At 33.1% G+C, this 19380-nt stretch overlaps 3 protein-coding genes across 3 annotated transcripts; 2 read left to right on the forward strand and 1 right to left on the reverse strand.

Annotated features, from left to right (window-relative positions):
• Nucleotides 1–2364: 2364 nt before the first annotated feature.
• On the forward strand, nucleotides 2365–10049 carry LOC122582942 (DDT domain-containing protein DDR4). The gene is made up of 12 exons (XM_043755373.1): nucleotides 2365–2481; nucleotides 3815–3925; nucleotides 5189–5275; nucleotides 5365–5402; nucleotides 5493–5574; nucleotides 6145–6251; nucleotides 6323–6458; nucleotides 6796–6888; nucleotides 6972–7086; nucleotides 8301–8343; nucleotides 8902–9114; nucleotides 9393–10049. Exons 1-12 carry the CDS (start codon nucleotides 2383–2385, stop codon nucleotides 9787–9789), a joined length of 1521 nt encoding a protein of 506 aa, XP_043611308.1. The 5' UTR covers nucleotides 2365–2382; the 3' UTR covers nucleotides 9790–10049.
• Nucleotides 10050–11463: 1414 nt separating this feature from the next.
• LOC122582056 lies at nucleotides 11464–14182 on the forward strand. The gene is made up of 2 exons (XM_043754403.1): nucleotides 11464–11682; nucleotides 13337–14182. Exons 1-2 carry the CDS (start codon nucleotides 11529–11531, stop codon nucleotides 14110–14112), a joined length of 930 nt encoding a protein of 309 aa, XP_043610338.1. The 5' UTR covers nucleotides 11464–11528; the 3' UTR covers nucleotides 14113–14182.
• Nucleotides 14183–14951: 769 nt separating this feature from the next.
• On the reverse strand, nucleotides 14952–18850 carry LOC122582196 (54S ribosomal protein L24, mitochondrial-like). The gene is made up of 2 exons (XM_043754554.1): nucleotides 18485–18850; nucleotides 14952–15534 (listed from the first exon to the last, which is right to left on the reverse strand). The coding sequence occupies exons 1-2, from the start codon at nucleotides 18682–18684 to the stop codon at nucleotides 15114–15116; spliced, it is 621 nt and encodes a 206-aa protein (XP_043610489.1). The 5' UTR covers nucleotides 18685–18850; the 3' UTR covers nucleotides 14952–15113.
• Between the last annotated feature and the right edge of the window lie 530 nt (nucleotides 18851–19380).

Consider the following 19380-nt stretch of genomic DNA (forward strand, 5'->3'; position numbering starts at 1 on the left):
AGCCTAAAATTAAGAATATAAGATGGGTTAAAAAAAAAATATGAAGTTGGCCCAAAAGAAAATGAAAACGGGTCCAAAGAAATAAAATGTCCCGTTACTTTTTTTTACACGCATTTCCGTATCTTTGTTTTTAATATATATATTAAACTCATCTATAGAAAATAAAAATAAAAAAATAGTAAACATGAAAAATAATAATAATAAGAATAATAATTTATTAAAAAAAATTAAAATAAAGTCATCTAGGTAGATGTAAAATTTAAATAAACAACAAGGAATTTGCATTTGTGGGTGATGGCGGTGAGGTGATGACGCGACTGATGATGGCAGTGAGGATTGCTGTAAACAATTGATCTAAAATTAATTGATTTATATGATAGTAGAGATATTTATAAAAAAATATAAAAAATATATAAATTAATTAATTAAAGATATAATAATTATTTTGTATGTCAACTCAACATGAGGTTATAATTTTTATACTCATAATGATGTATAAAATATAGAAATATACATAAGACATTTTCATATCATCTTTCATATTATCATTTTATAAACCTTTTATCATTTTATAAACCTTTTTATTGGTAAATACATCTAAACTTTTGAATTTAAATGTTTATAAGGGTGGGGAGTGTTCGCCACTTTTTCTCATTTTTTTTCTTCATCTCCGCCTTCTCCCTAATTGCATGGAGTACTTTTCCGCCCCTCCCCACCTTTTATTATTATTATTTTTTTGTTTTCTATTTTCTTCAAATAAAAGCTATTTTTTCATTTAACAAAAATAAAACTAAATATGATGATAATATATAATTATTAAAAAAACTAAAGGTGTGCTAGTATGTGTATATAATTTTTAGCTAGCATGATAAAGATATAAAATGAAAATAAAATTTAAAAAAAGTGTGCTTTTAACTAAAAAAAATTGTTGTCATCCACTGCTACCTTATTTTCTTCCTCACTTCTTTTTTTTACTCCTCGCTTTTCATTCTAAATTTCTAACTCCTTTTCACAACTAACATATCATGTATTCAGATTTATTCATGATTTCATTCATCTACTTGTATATAACATATATATATATATATATATAGGGTAGAGATTCAGAGAGAAGGTTCTTAAGGAGAGAAGGGAGAGAATGTTCGTTTTTTTTTAGCTTGTTTTTTTGACTTTTATTATTTTTTTTCACTTTTCTTATCCTTTTTTTAATTAATTCGATCCATAAAAAAAATTTAAAAAATAAATAAAAATAAAAAAATTCTAACCCGAGTTAATGAGTTAATTTATGCTTCATACAATTATAAGCTTCAAAATTACGCATAAGTTATTCAGAAAAATAATCAAAAAATAATTTTCATGTAAAGAACAATTATCGGTTGGGTTTGATTTGAAAAGTTCTCAAAAGTTTTCGTAAAAAAAAATTCTCAAAATAACTTATTTATGTATCACCAATGAAATATATGTATCTCACTTATAACTTACCAATCAATCTAATAATAATGAGATTAAATCAAGCAATGTACAATATAAAGATTCAAGTAATATTAGATCATTGACTACTTAAAATTTATATATATAAAAATCAATGTTTTATACAATACTAATCTAAACTCACAAAAATGTTTAATGTAACACAAGTGGTGAACATTAATGACGACAAAATGATTTGAGATATAACAAAGAACGTAGTAATATATCCTTTTAATTCATCATTTTAATAACTTTTTTAATGTCGTAATTAACTAAAAGTCTAATCCATTAATTCTTTCATAATTTTATCATTTGATTACATCATATGTCAAGATCATATTATTAAGAGGATTTTTAAGATGTTAAGTTAGAATAATTAATCATTTTCCTAGAACATTAATAACATACACTACTCGGGTTCCACCTTCGTTGCCGCCACCCGTTGCGGTGTCGAGGCTACCACCATCGCCACTGACACGTCTTCTCATGACGCGGGCATACATATACACAAACACATAGTTACCATTTTGATGTTGACGTTTTGATTGTCAAATGGCTATTTTCAACTAGTCAATGATGGTATTTATGTAGTTCACCATTTCCATTCTTGAGTATCTTTATAGTTTAGGTAAAAAGATTTTTTCATCAAAACCCAAACCGATAAAAATAGTAAACCGCTGTAATATTTTGAAAGTTACAATCCAAAAGGAAAGAAAGTCCGAGTAATTAATTATTACCTAGGTACCAAAACTGTAACAATTCCACTACTCTAAGTACTATTTTCGTAACTATTTGTTCTCATCAAGGACATCACATTTGGGCGGGAAATCGGTACTATTAACATCGATCCCTCAATCTCCCCCCTCTCACAAAACACACATTTTTTTTTCTAGGGTTTCTATATCTGTAAACATGAGTCAAAACGGTGACGTTTTGCAACCGGAAATCGATTCTGCTCGGAATACGCTCCGAAAACGTTGGGAGTTAGCTTCTGTTCTCAATTTCTTTAAGGTTATCATTATTATCAGTTTTTTAAAATTTTAATCTCAGTTTTCATTTTGCTAATTAAAAGTTCGCTTTTTTATTGTTATATATAATGATATATATGTATATTAGCAGTAAGTTTGTTGTAATATTCATTTTGATTAAACTTGAATGACGGTTAAAATATCTAGAAATTTGTTGTGTTTGTTGAAGAAGTTGTGAGAAATATATGAAATATTCGATATTCGATGTGAATAAGTAAAACACATTTTTGGTAGATTTAATTGTGGCTTGAAAAATAGAAACTTTCCCCTTTTTCTGGGCATAAAAATAGATGAAGAGTGTGATTGAGGATTTGAAGGATTTATATAGATAAGATGTATTGAAATCACTTTACAAGAGGTCGTATGTTCAAATCCCGCCAAGTAAAATCTTTGAGGTGATAGTAGAAAAGGTTTGGAAACGGTTCCGGGGATGCGTATATATGCATCAAAAAGACCTGCCTTGCTCGGGCAACCCGAATAGGGAAAATCCCATCTAATAATAGATAAGATGTATATTGATTATTGAAGTATGAAGATTTATGTGAAATGTAAGATTGATGTGTATAGTTGCTTTTAGTTTTGATCTCATTACTTTTAAAGGTTTGTTTCTTAGAATAGCACTACTTTTAAAAGTTTAATCTTTCGTATGTTGCTGTGTTGAATGATATACGTTCATATGATATGATACGTGTCGATGTTTTTATGTAAGATTAGTGGTAAAAGTAACAGTAAACCTCATTTTGGTATAACTTGAATGTGCCTTGAAGATAAAGGTAGTTTAGAGCGAGAAAAGGAGAAGAACGACAGATAGGATTATTAAAATGCACAGGCCATTCGTTGCTTAGGTAGGCAATGGAAGCATATAAAACAGAAATAGGTGAAAAGCAATTGAAGGATGCCAAGTTAGGCAGTAGCAATGTGCATATTAAATGCATTTAGTGTTGTTAACTTGGTGAAAGTGGGGAGGACACAAAGGTTACTTTGTACAAAGAGGGGGAAGGAGGGAGCCTGAAAAGCGTTGTTGAATATTGTAATGTATCTACGAGTGTGTTTAACGTGTTCCGTTGAATTTACTTCAAGCTAAAATGATGCAACTTGGTGTAAGTTCGTGTTAATCTGTAAACAATGTAGTGGTTAAACTAAAGAATTTAAAGAGGCGGGATTTTTAATAGTTCAGTTATGGTGTATATATATATATAGTATATATATATGGATGCTTTAGCAGAGTGTGACACCTCGAATAATGTTCTGCATGCATAACTTAAGTTATATGTGGTGCATGATCCATAATACAAAGTATACGTATTTTCATGCAGGTGTTTGAGCCTGTTATAGAAAGCAATTTAAAAGTTTCTGCTGAAGAAATTGAGACGGCACTGATTATACCAAACAAGTGTCTTGCACAGCTTCATATATCGCTCTTAAAGGTTCTTTATTTCGTCTATTGTGCTCACTACCTTGTTACAAATTTTTCCATATATGGTCTCTGACTCTCTGTTGTGGATGGTGAGATTGTTTATTATTTTAATAGTGGTGAACTCACTCTGTTGTTCGTGACTAATAGATTTGAAGCAGGTTTACTTTGTTCTTCATGTTATTTCTGTGCAAGAAGAATTTGTTATCTGCTGTTTGCTAAGGTTTAGATCGTACAAGTTATAGATATTAGCTTAAGATGTAGGATTAAATATAGGATTGGATCTCTATAGAAGTGAACACAAAAAGAGTCTAACCAGAACATCGCATAACCCATTGTTTGTATGAGACTATGAGTGCATGTGTTTATGAGCCTACAAGAATATAAATTTGTGTTAAGCGGAATCAGTTTCTTAGTAATTGAGGACATGTTTGCCATTTTAGGTTTTATCCGGGCAAGTTTCCAGTTAAGTATCAAAGTTTTTAATATGGGATAGTGCATTGCTTTATTGGTTTTCCATTTATATGAATCTCAATGAAAATTTTTTCTATATAATCATTTTTGAAGTGGTCTTTTGTTAATAAATTCTTGCTTTATGGTGACTGTCTTGATTAAATTGTAGCTCTGGCTCCCTGTAATTCATAAGGTATAACGATTCATGAATCAAGCTATTGATGCACCCCTGCATTTGTTATTGATTTATCATCTAAATTTATCATAGATTCATAGCATTACCAATTACAAATAAGAGTGTTGGTATGGTCAATCTTTTTTCCCACTTATTTATGTCAAAACAGGTTTGCTCTACTTGTTTGCATGGTCGAAACTTTTCTTATCTGCAATTTTAATATCTAGCCTTGTCGATGTGTGCCATCTTAGTACTCTATTTTTCAATTTATGCTACATTTACCCTGATGATTTAATTACTCGCAATATTGCCAAGCGTTGTTTCCCTATTTAGAATCAGCATCTTTCTTTCTGTCTGTCCCATAGCTCCTTTATCTCTTCTGGTATGTAATAGTATACTCTATTTTCCGTGATGAAGATGTGTGATAGTCAACACAGTGATGTTGTACTACTAAAGCTGTATATAATTTATATCTGTATGTTGTTTTTGAATGTGTATCTATGCATAAAAGCTTCTGTTATCATTCAAGGTTTGTTTAATGATATTTTTTTGCATTCAATTACGATGTTTATAGCAGTTCTTGTTGTCTACGCTAACAGTTTAATTTGCGCCCTCCTTATCATATTTCTTTTCTATATTGATGCATAGGGAATTCCACCAGTAAGTAAAAACTTAAAGGACCCTGATGTTTGGGTTGTGGCACTCTCTAAGAAGCTTGTCATGTGGTGGCCATGGGTAGGTCACCATTTACTCGTCTATTACTGTACAACACAAGATATTTGGATTTCTATAAATAAATTAACATAAAACTGTTATGGCCTCAGGTTGGTGAGGGGAAATGTCCATTAACTGCAGCTAAAGGGTAGTTATATTCTCATGCTATAAAAGGTTACTTTTGCATTAGTAGTTTAACCAACAATAATTTTCTTTCTGTTGCTATTGGGTCATGCAGGGCGGAGATGGTAACATACAAAGAACTTGATGCTACAAGTCGTCTCACAATTCTCAAAGCACTTTGTGAGATCCGAGCTGATGTACTATTATTCATTCTCTTATTTTTTTTTCTTTCCGTTATTGCAATACATGACAGTTTTAATTATTATAGCTTTCCGGTATGTATTTACTTTGTTGGGCACAAGGATATGATAGATAAAGATCGCTTTTAGACATTTCATTCACATAGTTTCAATTGAACAGAATAATAAAATTAGAGAGTTTGAAAAGTTATTATTGTCACACTAAGTGTCGAGGCACCAATTTTGGAAATGCTAACATATTTTATACCTGCCAAGCTGTATCTGTTAGTATGGCTGTTATTAATCTCTTTTAAACATGAAAAGTTGTATATTTAACGACAGTTAGTGATCTAATCTAAATTAAATAAGATACATTATGTGATAAGGCTATATATTTTTTTTTACCTTTTTTTAAGAGTCAATGTGCGAAGTATGTTCCATGCAAGTTCCCAAGTATTGCCACACTGCTATCTTAAAACAGAAAAGTAGCTATATGCTATCCAATTCTTTTTTGTTCATGGTATACTTATTTTCTGCCTCACATGTATTAGTGTGTTGTGTGTGTGTTTTTTTTTTTTTTTATCACAGCAACAAGATGTGGTGTCATACATCAATGATGCAGTGAAATCTAAGAATGAGCTTTCTACTTTCCGTAAAACTAATATCGGGGAAGATGGAAAGGGGACTTCATATTGGTAAGATCTAGTACTGCCGTGACCTAAAGATTGAGGTCCATAACTTAATTTTGTTTTTGGGTCATGGGCAGGTTGGATGGCAACGAAATTATTGGTCTGAGATTGTACAAGGAAGTCAATACTTTCCTGAAAAAAGGGTCATCAACAACTATCAATTGTCAGTTGGAAACACTTGCAACTAACCTAGAGGAGTTCCAGAAAGTTGTGGTAAGTTGGTATCTGAGGTGGGATTCAATCATGTATGTGTTAGGTGGGTTATATCTCATTTCTAATGGTTAAAATAGATTAAACAACTACAAAGGAAGTGGATCAAATGGGTTGAAAGTTGGCCAAAGTACATTTTATATTCATCAAACCTCCTGAATCGTTATTTTTAAATAATAATTTCATTACATTAGTATATTCTTTGTACGAAAAGTGGTGCATGTCTACCCAATCTGACCCAAACAGTCTCAACATGCCATATTGCCATCCCTAATCGTTGATCAGTTCAGAGTTGTGAGATAAAGGCATTTTGTTGCTCTTATATTTGTGGTAATTGCAGGATGACTTCTCATCCAGTAAATCAAAACTGGAAGTTGCTGTTAGTGCTGTTATTGTAACTGAAGCCATTCCTGTTCTTCAAAAAGCTTTAAAGGTTTGTTCTTGTCTTCATTTGCTTAATGCACATATACAATAAGAGATCATGTGTCTGATCCCAACTTGCGGTGTTTCTTACAGAAGCAACAAAGAGCATTGCAAAAGAAAAAGAACGAAGAGAGGATCATGAATAATTTCTGTAGATCTGGAATCACGCGCTCCTGTCGCACCCGTACACCTATCAGTTACACATTTGGTATTGACATTTTTCATTATGCAGCATAATGATTGACATGAAACACTGCATGAATTACATGTTATCGTAGGGTCATGCTATCTATGAAAACAAATTGTATAAGTTATATAGTAGAGACAGAAAAGTTGCCAGTGATTTTTATGTGGCAGGGGCGGACATTCAGTCATTTGCGCTCTAGGTTGCTTTAAATGTACTTTTAGTATACAAACTTGCATATATGGTATAAAGATTCGGTGACTGTTTAAATTAAGTTTTAGTATTTGAGTATTTTCATTTAAGTTACAATAGGTAATAACTGACGGTCATATCTCGTGAACTTATAGTGATTGAATGAGAGTATTACATGATCACGTTAAATTATTTAAATAATAGAAGTTAAATAGTAGAAAGGAAAATTTATAAAGGAGTCACAAGCTGGGACTTGTCTCTTGAAGTTTCATATACTGGCTATTAGTATTAAATGCTTCTGTGTCATTTACTGTGATGTCTGTCGTAAAGATTGATGTATGATAACTTGACTTTCTAAATAATGGCTGCCATAAGAACTTTTTTTAGCCTTTTGAAACTATCATAAACACCTTTGAACTTGTCATCATCTTACAAGATGTTTGGCTGAAGTTATCTAAACAATCATTAACTACAAGTACCGTGGTCTTAGTAATGATGTTATGCGTGTAATACACCTTCAAAGGGAGTTTGCTCTTTGACTGGCTCTTTCAATGCAGTTCTAGTAAATCAGTTCTTGAGTGTAATAATTAGAGTTGATAATGCCTGGAGAGCATGCAAGTTTTTTTTGTAGGGCCCAGCAAAATGATAGTATATTACATGCAAATATTTTGTTATGTTGTCCTGTTTCTATTGATGTGTCATACAACAGATTTTTTGCGGTTTATAAAATTTTGGAGATATTCTCTGCACATGAATTGGCTAAAATGGTTTCACTTGTGTGGTCATTAACATGCTGCATTTTTTCCTGCGTATATTTCTTTGACCATGCTGTATGGCCTATGCCAGATAAACGAAAAAAGGAATCATTTTAACAGGTTATCAGTGGGCCTATGTATAACTATGGAAAAAAAACATACACGACAATCCATAATTTGAAGCATAAGTTCTTTTGCAATGTTTAGATATTAATAACGACAAGTCATATGATGTTTTAATACTCTTTCCTTGTTAATGTGAGATTGTTCTTGTTACATTAACTTTTGCAGATGAATATGACAAAGCCATAGATGAGGCATTACGAGAAACCAAGTAAGTTGTTATTTCACCACTGGCTGTTCCTAATGATATAATCCGTCTATCAACCATGTAGAGGCTTGCAATTCATTAAATCATTGGCATTTTCTGAAACCCTTTATGAATTTTACTATTGTTATGCATCAGTTTGCATCTTTTGATATTTGTTACATCACTCATGTTATCCATTTTGAATTTTAGAAAGTATCCCTTTTGAAAAGGGTGACATGTCATTCATATCGTCCAGCCAGCATTAAATGCTACAGTTTCCACTAATAGAACTACTATGCCATTCGTCGTTATTATCTGCCACTACCGACACAATGTGTGTGTGTGTGTATGTATCAGGCTGCAAGATGAGTGGGTCCTGTGAGTTGGGTATGAAGTTTTCTGGGTACAGGGTGAAATGGGTATAGTTTTGTACTTTTGTTGGCTTGACCATTTTCGTCTTTTGGCTAAGGTTTTTGATTTGATCTGTTATGAATGAAATTTACCCATCTATAAGTACAAGAAGCTCTAATAGGTACACTGCTAAAGAAGTACTCTCACATACTTCTCTAAAACGTGTTTCAGGAAGATGAAAACCAGCGACAAACAGAAGAGTGAGAAAAAAGAAATTGTAGAAGGTGAGGATCCGAAACAAGATCAACCTACAAATGGCGAGTCCTCCGAATCCGATTATGAAAGCCATAAGTTTGAAATCGTAGATGATTCTGAGGACGGTGGTGAAGAATCAGATAAAAATGATGCCAACAAAGAAACTGCAAATTATAGCAGCAAATATGGGTCAGTTCTTAGTTATTAAAATTAATCTATCACAAAGCATATGTTGCAGCCACTTTAAAATTTTAAAATTTGAATTAAACTAGTTAGGAGTTTGTATGCACAAGACTAGAGTCTCAGCCACTTTAAACCGTTTGATCTGTCTAAAACTTTAGACTCATGAGAGGAAACACAATCCAAATGGACTTATTCATAAGTAACTGGGTGGGTTGAGATTACACCCTATGATAAATATACTACCAAAGCAGTACTTATGCATATTTCTTTGATTTGTACTTCAGAAGGATGCAAACCAGAGATGAACAAAGGAGGAAGAGAAAGGAAAATGTAGCAAATGAGGACTCCGTGCAAGATGTTGGTGAGCCAACTGAATCTGACTCTAAGAGCAGTGAGCTTGAAGTTGAATATGTATCTGATGACTCTGATGAAGAACAAGATGAAAGTGATGATGATTACAAAGATAACTCAAACAATGGTATTATGGAAAATGACAGCTGTGCTAAGAAGACAATGAAAAGTAAGAAACTAACCGTGGATGATGACCATTCGTTTTATCAAATTGAAAACTTTGGTACAAAGAAGAGATTAGGTCAAAGGCCTAGCCGTAATGCAGCTCTTATGTCTGCCATTGTCCCAGATTCAGAGGATGATATCTCTTCAGAAAATAGCGATAGGTAAACGATGGGGATGGTATGTACAGGTTGTATTTTATTTCGTAATCGAAAAATCAAGATGGTTTTTTGCAGAAAGAAATATGGTTGTATTTAGCAACTTGGTGTCAAGGGGAGATTACCAGATAGGTAGATTGACTGTTGGATTTTGGTCAGGTAGACACAACCGATCTTTTTGGTCTGTTTAATTGGTGCAATGATAATTAGTATTACAAGGACGAAACGGTTGTATCTTTTGTAAAGTATATGGAGTTATTTTGGCTGAAATGGTTTCTTCAAAATGCATTTGATGTGGAAGTAACTTTTATTTTACTGGTGAAGAAATGTAGTTGGATATCTGCTTATGGGCTATAGGCTTACTAGTATTTGTTGGCTTCATGTGCTATTTAAAAGCAAATGTATCAAATATCGTTGCAAGATAAAGAAAATACACACACAGAAAAAGTACTAGGGGACGCCTAGTGCATTTAAAAAAGATGATGTGACTATACAACTGACGGTGTTTAAATCTCGAAGGAAAAGAAGTGTAATGAACTTATATAGCATAGTTTTACTGAAGACTGAACTTATATAGGCAATATAGCATAGTTTTACGGTGTTCAATATATATGTATATAGGATATTAGGATCATGCTTTCCTACTTGATAGTTCATAGCGTTAGGTTTGAATTTATTTTTTATTTAAAATGAAACAATTTATTTTTTACAATTGATCGGTTGATGCATACAATTGACAAAAAGAAATGTGTTCGGATAATGTCAATGACATTGAGCTATCGATTTTCACATTCAATATCCTACTCGACTTAAGTGGTGCATTTGAAATATGAAACACGTAATTTCTATATATAGTGTCCTTGTGATCTAAAAAGCTTACGATATACAAAAGACATTAGCGTTGTTCTTAATTGGGTATCATGAATTCAATCCCAATACCCAATTACAAACAACACTAATAGACAATATATGTACGACGAATTGAAGGGTTACATTTTCACCACTCAATAATCCGTTGGGCTGCGACCAATATGAATTTGTGTTATAGATACCCCACAATGAAATACAAATTGACTCCAAACATCATCTCCTAAATTTGCCACAATTTGTGCTACATATAACCCACATATAATATAACCACAAATAGAGTTCATCTTCATTAAGCAACATGGTTGGCTCAGTGGTAAACACTCTGCCCTCTGGAAACAGAGGTCATGGGTTCGATCCTTATCCCATGCAAAAGTTGAAGGGTCTTTTCTACCATTTAGGTAGAAACTGAAAGCGAAAAGAACACAAAAGGTTGCAAAATAAATTGTGATCTTGAGTTTAACTTAAGGATGGAAATGAAATAAAAGAGAAGGAATTGAAAAGATTTTTTAGTTGATTTTATTTAAAAAAGTTTCTCCCAATTTTTGAATGATTTGGAAGGAAGATATGATAACTTCTAATCATTTCATTTTCTTTATAATTTAAACTCAAGAACATAATGTAAGGTATGCCTATATCTTAACTTTCACCATACACCGTCAAGGTATTAGGACTTACAACCTGCGAAAAACATTGTAAAGTTTATTTCTTTCTTTCTTGTAAAGAATAAAAATAAACTAATAATCTACTTTTATTTAATTAATTTAACAATCAAATAAAAATGTACTCGTATATTTTTGGGTGGGCAACACGTTAGTGTTGACTCAAAATTACCAAAGCAAATTTATTAAAAAAAAAAACCATAGAATTACATCAGCAAAAATGGCGACTAACGGTGGAAAAACCAGCGACGCCGCCGCCGCTCGACGGCGGCGAATAGCTGAACGAGGAGCTGAGCGTTTAGCTCTCATCACTGGCCGTGTCCAATCCCTATCATCTCCATCAGTTCCTCCTTCCGATCAACTACCTCTCTCCGGTATATATATATATATATATATAATTTCTGTTAGATCTATTGCTGATTGATGTTGAAATTGTATATTTGAATTACTTATTTTATTTATATATAATTTGGTGGAGTTGGTTGTTTACATTTGACTGAATGAAAATAGGAACAATCATCCTGCATGTATATCATAGAACTTCTATATTATATATAACAATTTATATATTTATATATATATATATAGTTAGTTAGTTAGTTAGTTTCCCTTGTAAGAAGAGTTAGACAAGGATGCAAATGGTCGAGGTTTGTGAATATAGCGAGTCTCGAAAGTTTCTAACCGAATAGTTAGAAAGCTTTTCGTTTGGTATTATTGATGTAGGTTAAGTATGTGAATTTAGCATAGTGTTGATTGGCAAGAGATTAGTTTAGAGGTGATTCTGTTGAGAAGTTTGGTTCTTTGTATTGTTCTCTTTTTGTATTTTGAGCAACTTTGTAGCAGGGCTTGTTGTCGTATGAGGTTCGATGTTGATCGTTAATAAAATGGAGCTTTTCCATGATTATGAACTGAATGGCTAGTATTGAGGCAGAAAAATAGTGGAAGTTTTACGGTAAAGTTTTAGCTAGTGGAATACTTCTTTTCTTTGGGGTAGTTGAAATAACTAAATGGGAATATGCAATTGATTCAGGTAGGACTTGTGTGAGTTGCCATGAGGAATATGAGCTGCATATAACTTAGGTAATCAAGTTTCCAGGAAACAATATGTGAGTGTTTCTATTGTTAGCTCCTACAATAGTTGTCAAAAGCGACGGCGAACTCAAAGCGCAAAGACCCTAAATGGGGCGAAGGCGAGAGGCGCAAAAAAAGCGCACGCTCGGAAAAAAAAGCGCACTAAAGTAAAAACCAAACCAAATGCCATTCAAATTAGCAAATTCCATCTAAAATAACACATAATGCATTAAGCCAAAAAAGTTCAAGACAAATTGTTAAACACAGAAAGTTCAAAGCCATTGACAAAACTTAATTAGAACCACGGACTATGCCATGCCATCATCGTCAAATGTGTCGAGCTCTTCTTCCTCAGAATCATCATTTAAGCTTACATAAGATGTGGTCTTGATAATGGTACATTACAAGACCTTGAAAAAATCTTCTTAGTAAGAAAAAAGAAAATAATTTTAAGAAAAAAAAGAAGAAAACTTGCCTGAAGTTGAAGGGAGAATATGTTGATGAAGGATAATTTGATAATAATGATGATAGATTCTGATTGATGATTTGATGTTGATATTTGGAACAATATAAAGACGTGATTTTCTCTCTGACATGCTATTAAATCGCTTCTTGGATAACCAAAGGGTTTTATGGAAAATAGTAGTTTTCCGCGTAAATTGTTGGTGGGCCTGGGCCTAGGTTTTCAGGCGGCAAAGTGTTGCCTCGCCATCGCCTTGCGCCTAGGCGCCATGGGCGCACGCCTTTAACAACACTGCAATTTCCATATTTTCTATATAATGGTATTCGCTTGCAACTTTGTACCATGTTGTGTTACACGTACTTAGTCGTTGTTACATTTACTGTGATTTTGAAAGTTTTTATACTGAAGGGTGAGGATTTATTTATGCTAATTTTGTGATTATGGTAAGTTTTTGTTACTATGGATATTTCATGCTGATTTACTAATTTCTGCAGATGAAAACACCGATTCCCCTCTAAGCACAAAGGTTGTTGTCAAGGATGTTATGAGCAATGTCAAATCAGTAACTTATGAAAACACTGATTCCCCTCTAAGCACAGAGGCTGTTGTCAAGGACGTTCTGAGCAATGTCAAATCAGTAACTGATGAAAACACTGATTCCCCTGTAAACGTAGACGCTGCTATCGAGGATCTTATGAGAAATGTTCGATCATTAACTGATAACTTGGGGACCACAAATGAGTCATTTGCACAAATTTCTTCTGAACCTAACAAAATACAATCGTTTCCCAATGTTTCAACAGAACAGGGATCATCTAGTTCTGGACCAAACAACTCACAAAAGCCCAGATCACAAACCCGTCTTCATGAAGCTTTCACTCCTAGTCAATTACGCCGTGCTATTACAGCTTCAGAAAGTATTCGAAGAATCTGTTGTTTTGCAGCTGCCTTTTTAGTTCTGTTGTCATATGCAGGTTTCCCTATTCTTGGGAACAGTACTATAAAGAACATCATACTTACCAGACCTCTTTTTCTACTTATATTGACCAACATAACGATTGTGATTGCACCTCCTCTCTTGGAAAAAGTCAAGCAGAAAGAACATAGGAGATCATCAACTGGTGAGGCGGGTTTTGCCAATCATGTAGGTACGATTCTGGAGTGGGGTTTGGTGATGAAAACTGGTTCAAGTGCTTTATTTATGGATTGTAGTATATACTCGCTAGTTGTTATTTGTGGCATGTCATTTCTGCAGTTTTCTGGGTGGTAGAATGTTCTGCTTTTTGTAGTCATTACTTTTAGATACATATTTCTATAAATAGTTTTCTGTTTTTGAATCATGTAGTTGTCTACATACAATTGAATCAATTCTCTAGTCTTGGAACTATATTTTATCGTAGGCACATTTTATGACAAAATGTGTCATGTATGATGGATATATCAAATTCATTATTTCTTTCTCTTCATCTAAACAAAGGTCAAAGGATATTTGTGTTGTAATTCATTTACGTGTTCTTCCCTCTCCTTTTATCTTAAACTATTGTCACAACTTAGATTATGATTATGAATCCGATAAAGAAAGATATAAAGTACCACTTTCTTGTCACAAAACATCAAGTATGCCTGGTATAACATATTGCTTATGACTGCTCATCTGTTATTAGTCATCAAATACTCCTATGTTTATAATCCCAGATTTGTTAATTTCATTTCACAAGTGTATCATCAAAAAACATTCGAACCAGGTATTACATACTGCACAGCTTTAAACAACAAAAGTGCATTAAAAAATTATTTTCTTACAAGCTGTTCCATTATAGTAAATTTTGTGATTCTATAACTAAAAGTCATAACCCACTAATCATTTTCAAGACCAAAAACTGGAGACACAAGTTGCACGGGAAATACAGGTTGTTAGTAGTGTTTGGACTTAGACGCTCATATGCAGTCAAAGAAACTCATCTATTTGATGAAATACCTGGCTATCTGCCATGAAACTCAGAAGAGACAATTTATGGGAAATTTTTTGACCATAGATTTGTAACAGATGGTAACACAAACCCTCACTATAACCAAAAGCAACTTCTTTGCTCTTCAAAATACCCGTTGGAAGTCTAAACAATGGACAATTTGTGGGATATTTATCACCCTGAACTTTTAACTAGCAGTGATACAAAAGCTTATTACAAGGATGATTTCTTAACAAAGTAAAAAACAAGAAATAAATAAAAATCCAGAACTCCAGTACTCAAAATCCATCCCAAAACATACCTAAGAATTAGCAACAAGTTCCTCATGATGATTTGCTTCAGAATCTTCACTACCTGCCTCAATTTGTTCGGGTTCTGGAGACCCAAGAAATGCCTTCCTTCGGGCAATCCTACGAGCAAGCCGTTGTTCTAGTCTCATATCTTTAAATTCCTCTGCAAGTTTGGTTTCTTGCTCTTGTGGAAAGAAAACAACCTCCATGTTTCCAAGCTCTTCATACATCTTCTCTATTTTAGATTTCCATAAAAGACCCATCTCTGTGTCCATCTTTTTGTATGGTGTCTTTAGCAAATATTCGTCGATTCCACCTGCCTTGTCTATACAACGAAGAGCATGTGTTGTTACTTTTACTCGAATGTGGCGATCCAGAACATAACTGAAGAGCCTCTTTTCTTGCACATTGGGCTTCCAGCTCCTCCGAGTCCTATCACCACAATATTACCCCGGTTAACAAAACTAATGTTCATATCAAAGATTAAATTCTATGCAAAAATACAACTCGTAATATGTCAGAAAAATACCGAGTTTTTTTTTTTTTGTTTAGGAGGGTTATTATCGAAGATATAATGCATCATGAGCATGTGTCATGCAAAGAACTACAAAGTTAATACTATGAAGGCTATGAAAAATGTAATATCAGTTTAAACTTCGGTCAAACTACCCTAAGCCAAAGTAGTTGGTGGTACATAGACATAAACATGAATATATTATCCGACTCGGAAATATTTTGGAATATGAACACCATTGTTATGAGATCTCAATAAACCTACAAGGGCCTGCTGATGTATTATCTTGATGTGTGATGTGTGTGTAGTCAGTAGTGCATATCTTTATGTTATGGCAGATTGTTGTATAATAATGTCATGGGCTTATCACTTATGGCTTATCTTATTAACACCAATGTCGGAGACATAGTAAATTAGTTACATACGTTTGTACGCTTTTTATGTTATAGTAAAGGTGACAAAACGGGCTAGTCAGGCAGGGGAACAGCTGAAGAAAGTAAAGTATCTTATCGTACAGGTCAAAACGGGTCAATTTAATCAGGAACACTTTTTGTCCAACTTTTTCTTATGATACAAAAAGACTAGATTATTACTCGTAATATAGGAATATCACTATTTTTTCCCTAGTAGCATTATCTATTTCTTTGACTTCAACCTCAATATCTTAGTTGATCGACTCTATTACACAAGTGAAATTCAAACTAAAAAATAAAAAAAATCAAATGATTTTTCATTATCGCAATTGAACTAATGAGCCTCCCAAAAAAATTCATATAAGCAAAAAATCTCAACTAACAACGAATCTCTTTATGATAAACAGATCCGTTTTGCAAGAGGAGAAAGGGGCTTCGGCGGGAAGAGGATTTCTTCCTTCTCCGAGCTCATATTGTGGAAGAAGATAATTTTAATGTGGCTGATTTTCCTTCTTTTGCAATCAGTTTCGCTACAATTTATTTTGTTTGTAAATTATTTCCTTAGTGTTTTCTTGAGATATACAGAATCCTTCTACTTTTGTTTCTAATGACATTAGCAGAATAAATATATATACTTCCATTTTTCTAATATGAAACTTTTGTGCCATGGGACTCAAATAAGGCAAAGTAGGCAGTTTTCAGTAGATGTGTTAGTGCAGTAAACAAACATGAAAGATGAGAATATGAAGCATAACTTAAGTTTCATAGTTGCAGAGTAAAGATAACAAGGTAAAGAAACATGACAGCTCCTTTAACTTTAGTGGATTGAAAGCAAAAACAATATATATCATTAGGTATAGGTGTCACTTTATACATTTAATAAGTTATAACATATAAGATGACAATCCTCTTTTATTGGTCTGCCTCATACTCCAAAAATGCGTAGTTTGGTTAGAGCATATTTAGCTAGATATTAATTAACAATATACCACAATAACTATTAACAAACCAGGCATATAACACGACAAAACACAAACAACTAGAATCCGTCAATGGCAAACATGATTATTTCCTAGTTCTGTTTAAAAGCAAAACAAGAAGAGGTAACGCTTACTTAAGCAACAAACTAAAATACATCAACCGACGTCAAAGACTTTAATTTGTATGCTTTTCATGATTTAGTGAAGGTGGCAAATGGGCTAGTTGGGCAGGGCTAACGCCTCAAGAAAGTACCTTTGTGTACAGGTCAAAACGGGACAGTTTGACCAGGCGCTTTTTGTCTAACGTTTTTTTATAACCATACACAGAGTGTTAAAAAAATAGTGTGCTAAATATGATACAAAACGACTAGATTATTACTCATAAAATAGTGATATCATTTTTTGTATAAAGAAGTTTAGGAGGTTATAATGTTGTATGCATTAGAAATACTCTTTGGGCAACTTTCAGAGTTTCAGCCCACTTTACCTATTTCATTAATCTCTTGATTCAGAGATATTATACAACCCACAATAGCCCATTCATAAGTGCATAGGTCGAATTGCCACCTCTGGTTAATATGGGCTCCCTTTAGTATTTTTGTTCATAAATGCAGGGTAGTGGACTAATGGGATCACATTTGTCACTAGTGATTGCTACAATTTAACATTTTGTTACATTCGAAATTGATCTAAAGTTAAGTGAGAAGAGTTGGGCTTTGTATCTGAGTTTTGCTGGAAAGCATCTTATCAGAGGCCTGTTTTACCACTCGACCGATGAATTACAGAACTTGAAAGCATACCAACCTCCTATTTTATATGGTCTACTTTGTACCCAGTATATAAAGTGAAACGTTGCACAGACCCAGCGGCCTAAGGAGAGGTCCACCCATATTAGAAAACATGGCCATATTCACAAAGGCTCCTTCCGGAATCAACAAAGGTATAAGCATGAAGGCTACTCCAAGGATTAGACAGCGGGATTGAACATTAGCTTGCTAACTTAAAACTCATAATAAATATTCAAAGAGGGTGTTTGGGAGAGCATATTTTCAAATGCGTGTCCTAACACCCACGGTCGTTGGGACATAAAAATAAGTGTGTGTTCCCTAAAGATAAGCTAAGGTAAACTGCTAAAGCAAACCTACTATCCAAATCCAAATACTTCAATCTACATTCCAACTTTCGGAAAACACAATAAGCTTACTGCTATAAACACCTGATTACAATTCTGCTAAAAGGCATAACCCGAAACATTAACTTAGCAGTCTTTAGACACAACTTAAACAAACAATTTAATCATTCTACTCAATAACTTACACTTCCACCAACATGATCAATAATACAAGCATTTAGACTACAATACAAAATCCTCAACTAATACTCTAATAGTATGTATATATACATAATATATACATACATACATACACACATATATATTATACAAAAAAAAATGAGAGATAAGTGTGAGTACTAACTTGTTTCCACCTTTCTCACTAACTTGATTACCAAACTGAATATGGCGGCCAGCAAAGATTCCACGGTGGGCCCTACCCATAACCACCTTACTATCCGGCAAACATTTTTTCAGTGATTCTTTAACTCCTGGATCCAAATTCTTTTCACCCCCAATATTTTTCATAATCTTTTTCACCATTTCCTTTGATCTGAATGCCATTTTTTGTGATTTTAATTTCTGGGTTTTTATTGGTTTATGAAAAAGTTTAGATCTTTATATCAAAATGAGTTTGGGTCGAAGATTAAGCTGATTGAAATGTTTCATTTGGGGGGTTTAGGGTTTTCTTGGATGTTACAGAATTTTTATATTTTTTATTTTTAACTTTATTTTTAAATATTGAGTTAATCGAAAGTTTGGTCGTTAGTGCTTTGTATATTTTAGCAATAGGGTTCTTTTTCGAGTTTCTTAGTAACAAGGTCTTTATTTTAAGAACTTTTTACAAGATTGACTCATTTTTAACACAACCGTTAGCGTGTGCCATCAAATTTGCACGTGATCATCACATGCAGGGCCAATATCGTCTTCTCTCACAACACAGGTACCATTCTTACAATTTTTTAATAAATTACAATTTTTATCTAATTTCAGATATATCATATTTATTTTTATCTTTTTAACACCGACAAAATAATAACCATCATCATCTTCATTTTCATTTATATATTTCATATTTATCTTTAAAAGAAAAAAAATATCTTGTTTTTATTCACCATCTTTTTTATATCTAAAATCTACATTTACGATTAGATTCATACCTACTTGCTTTATTTTTCTCTCGTTCTTCTAAATCAAATAATCATCCCAAAAATGGTTGGCAAGACACAACATTAATCATGCCATTATCTACTACTAGTT

The sequence above is a fragment of the Erigeron canadensis genome, chromosome 9 (genome assembly GCF_010389155.1).
Source record: "Erigeron canadensis isolate Cc75 chromosome 9, C_canadensis_v1, whole genome shotgun sequence".
Taxonomy (NCBI): domain Eukaryota; kingdom Viridiplantae; phylum Streptophyta; class Magnoliopsida; order Asterales; family Asteraceae; genus Erigeron; species Erigeron canadensis.

Coding starts and splice junctions, on each gene's coding strand:
- LOC122582942 (XM_043755373.1), top strand. CDS start 2,383: ATGAGTCAAAACGGTGACGTTTTGCAACCGGAAATCGATTCTGCTCGG. Junction 6,252..6,322: donor GGAAAGGGGACTTCATATTG/GTAAGATCTAGT, acceptor GGTCATGGGCAG/GTTGGATGGCAACGAAATTA. Junction 6,889..6,971: donor TTCTTCAAAAAGCTTTAAAG/GTTTGTTCTTGT, acceptor TGTTTCTTACAG/AAGCAACAAAGAGCATTGCA.
- LOC122582056 (XM_043754403.1), top strand. CDS start 11,529: ATGGCGACTAACGGTGGAAAAACCAGCGACGCCGCCGCCGCTCGACGG. Junction 11,683..13,336: donor CGATCAACTACCTCTCTCCG/GTATATATATAT, acceptor TAATTTCTGCAG/ATGAAAACACCGATTCCCCT.
- LOC122582196 (XM_043754554.1), bottom strand. CDS start 18,684: ATGGCATTCAGATCAAAGGAAATGGTGAAAAAGATTATGAAAAATATT. Junction 15,535..18,484: donor AGTGAGAAAGGTGGAAACAA/GTTAGTACTCAC, acceptor TTGTGGTGATAG/GACTCGGAGGAGCTGGAAGC.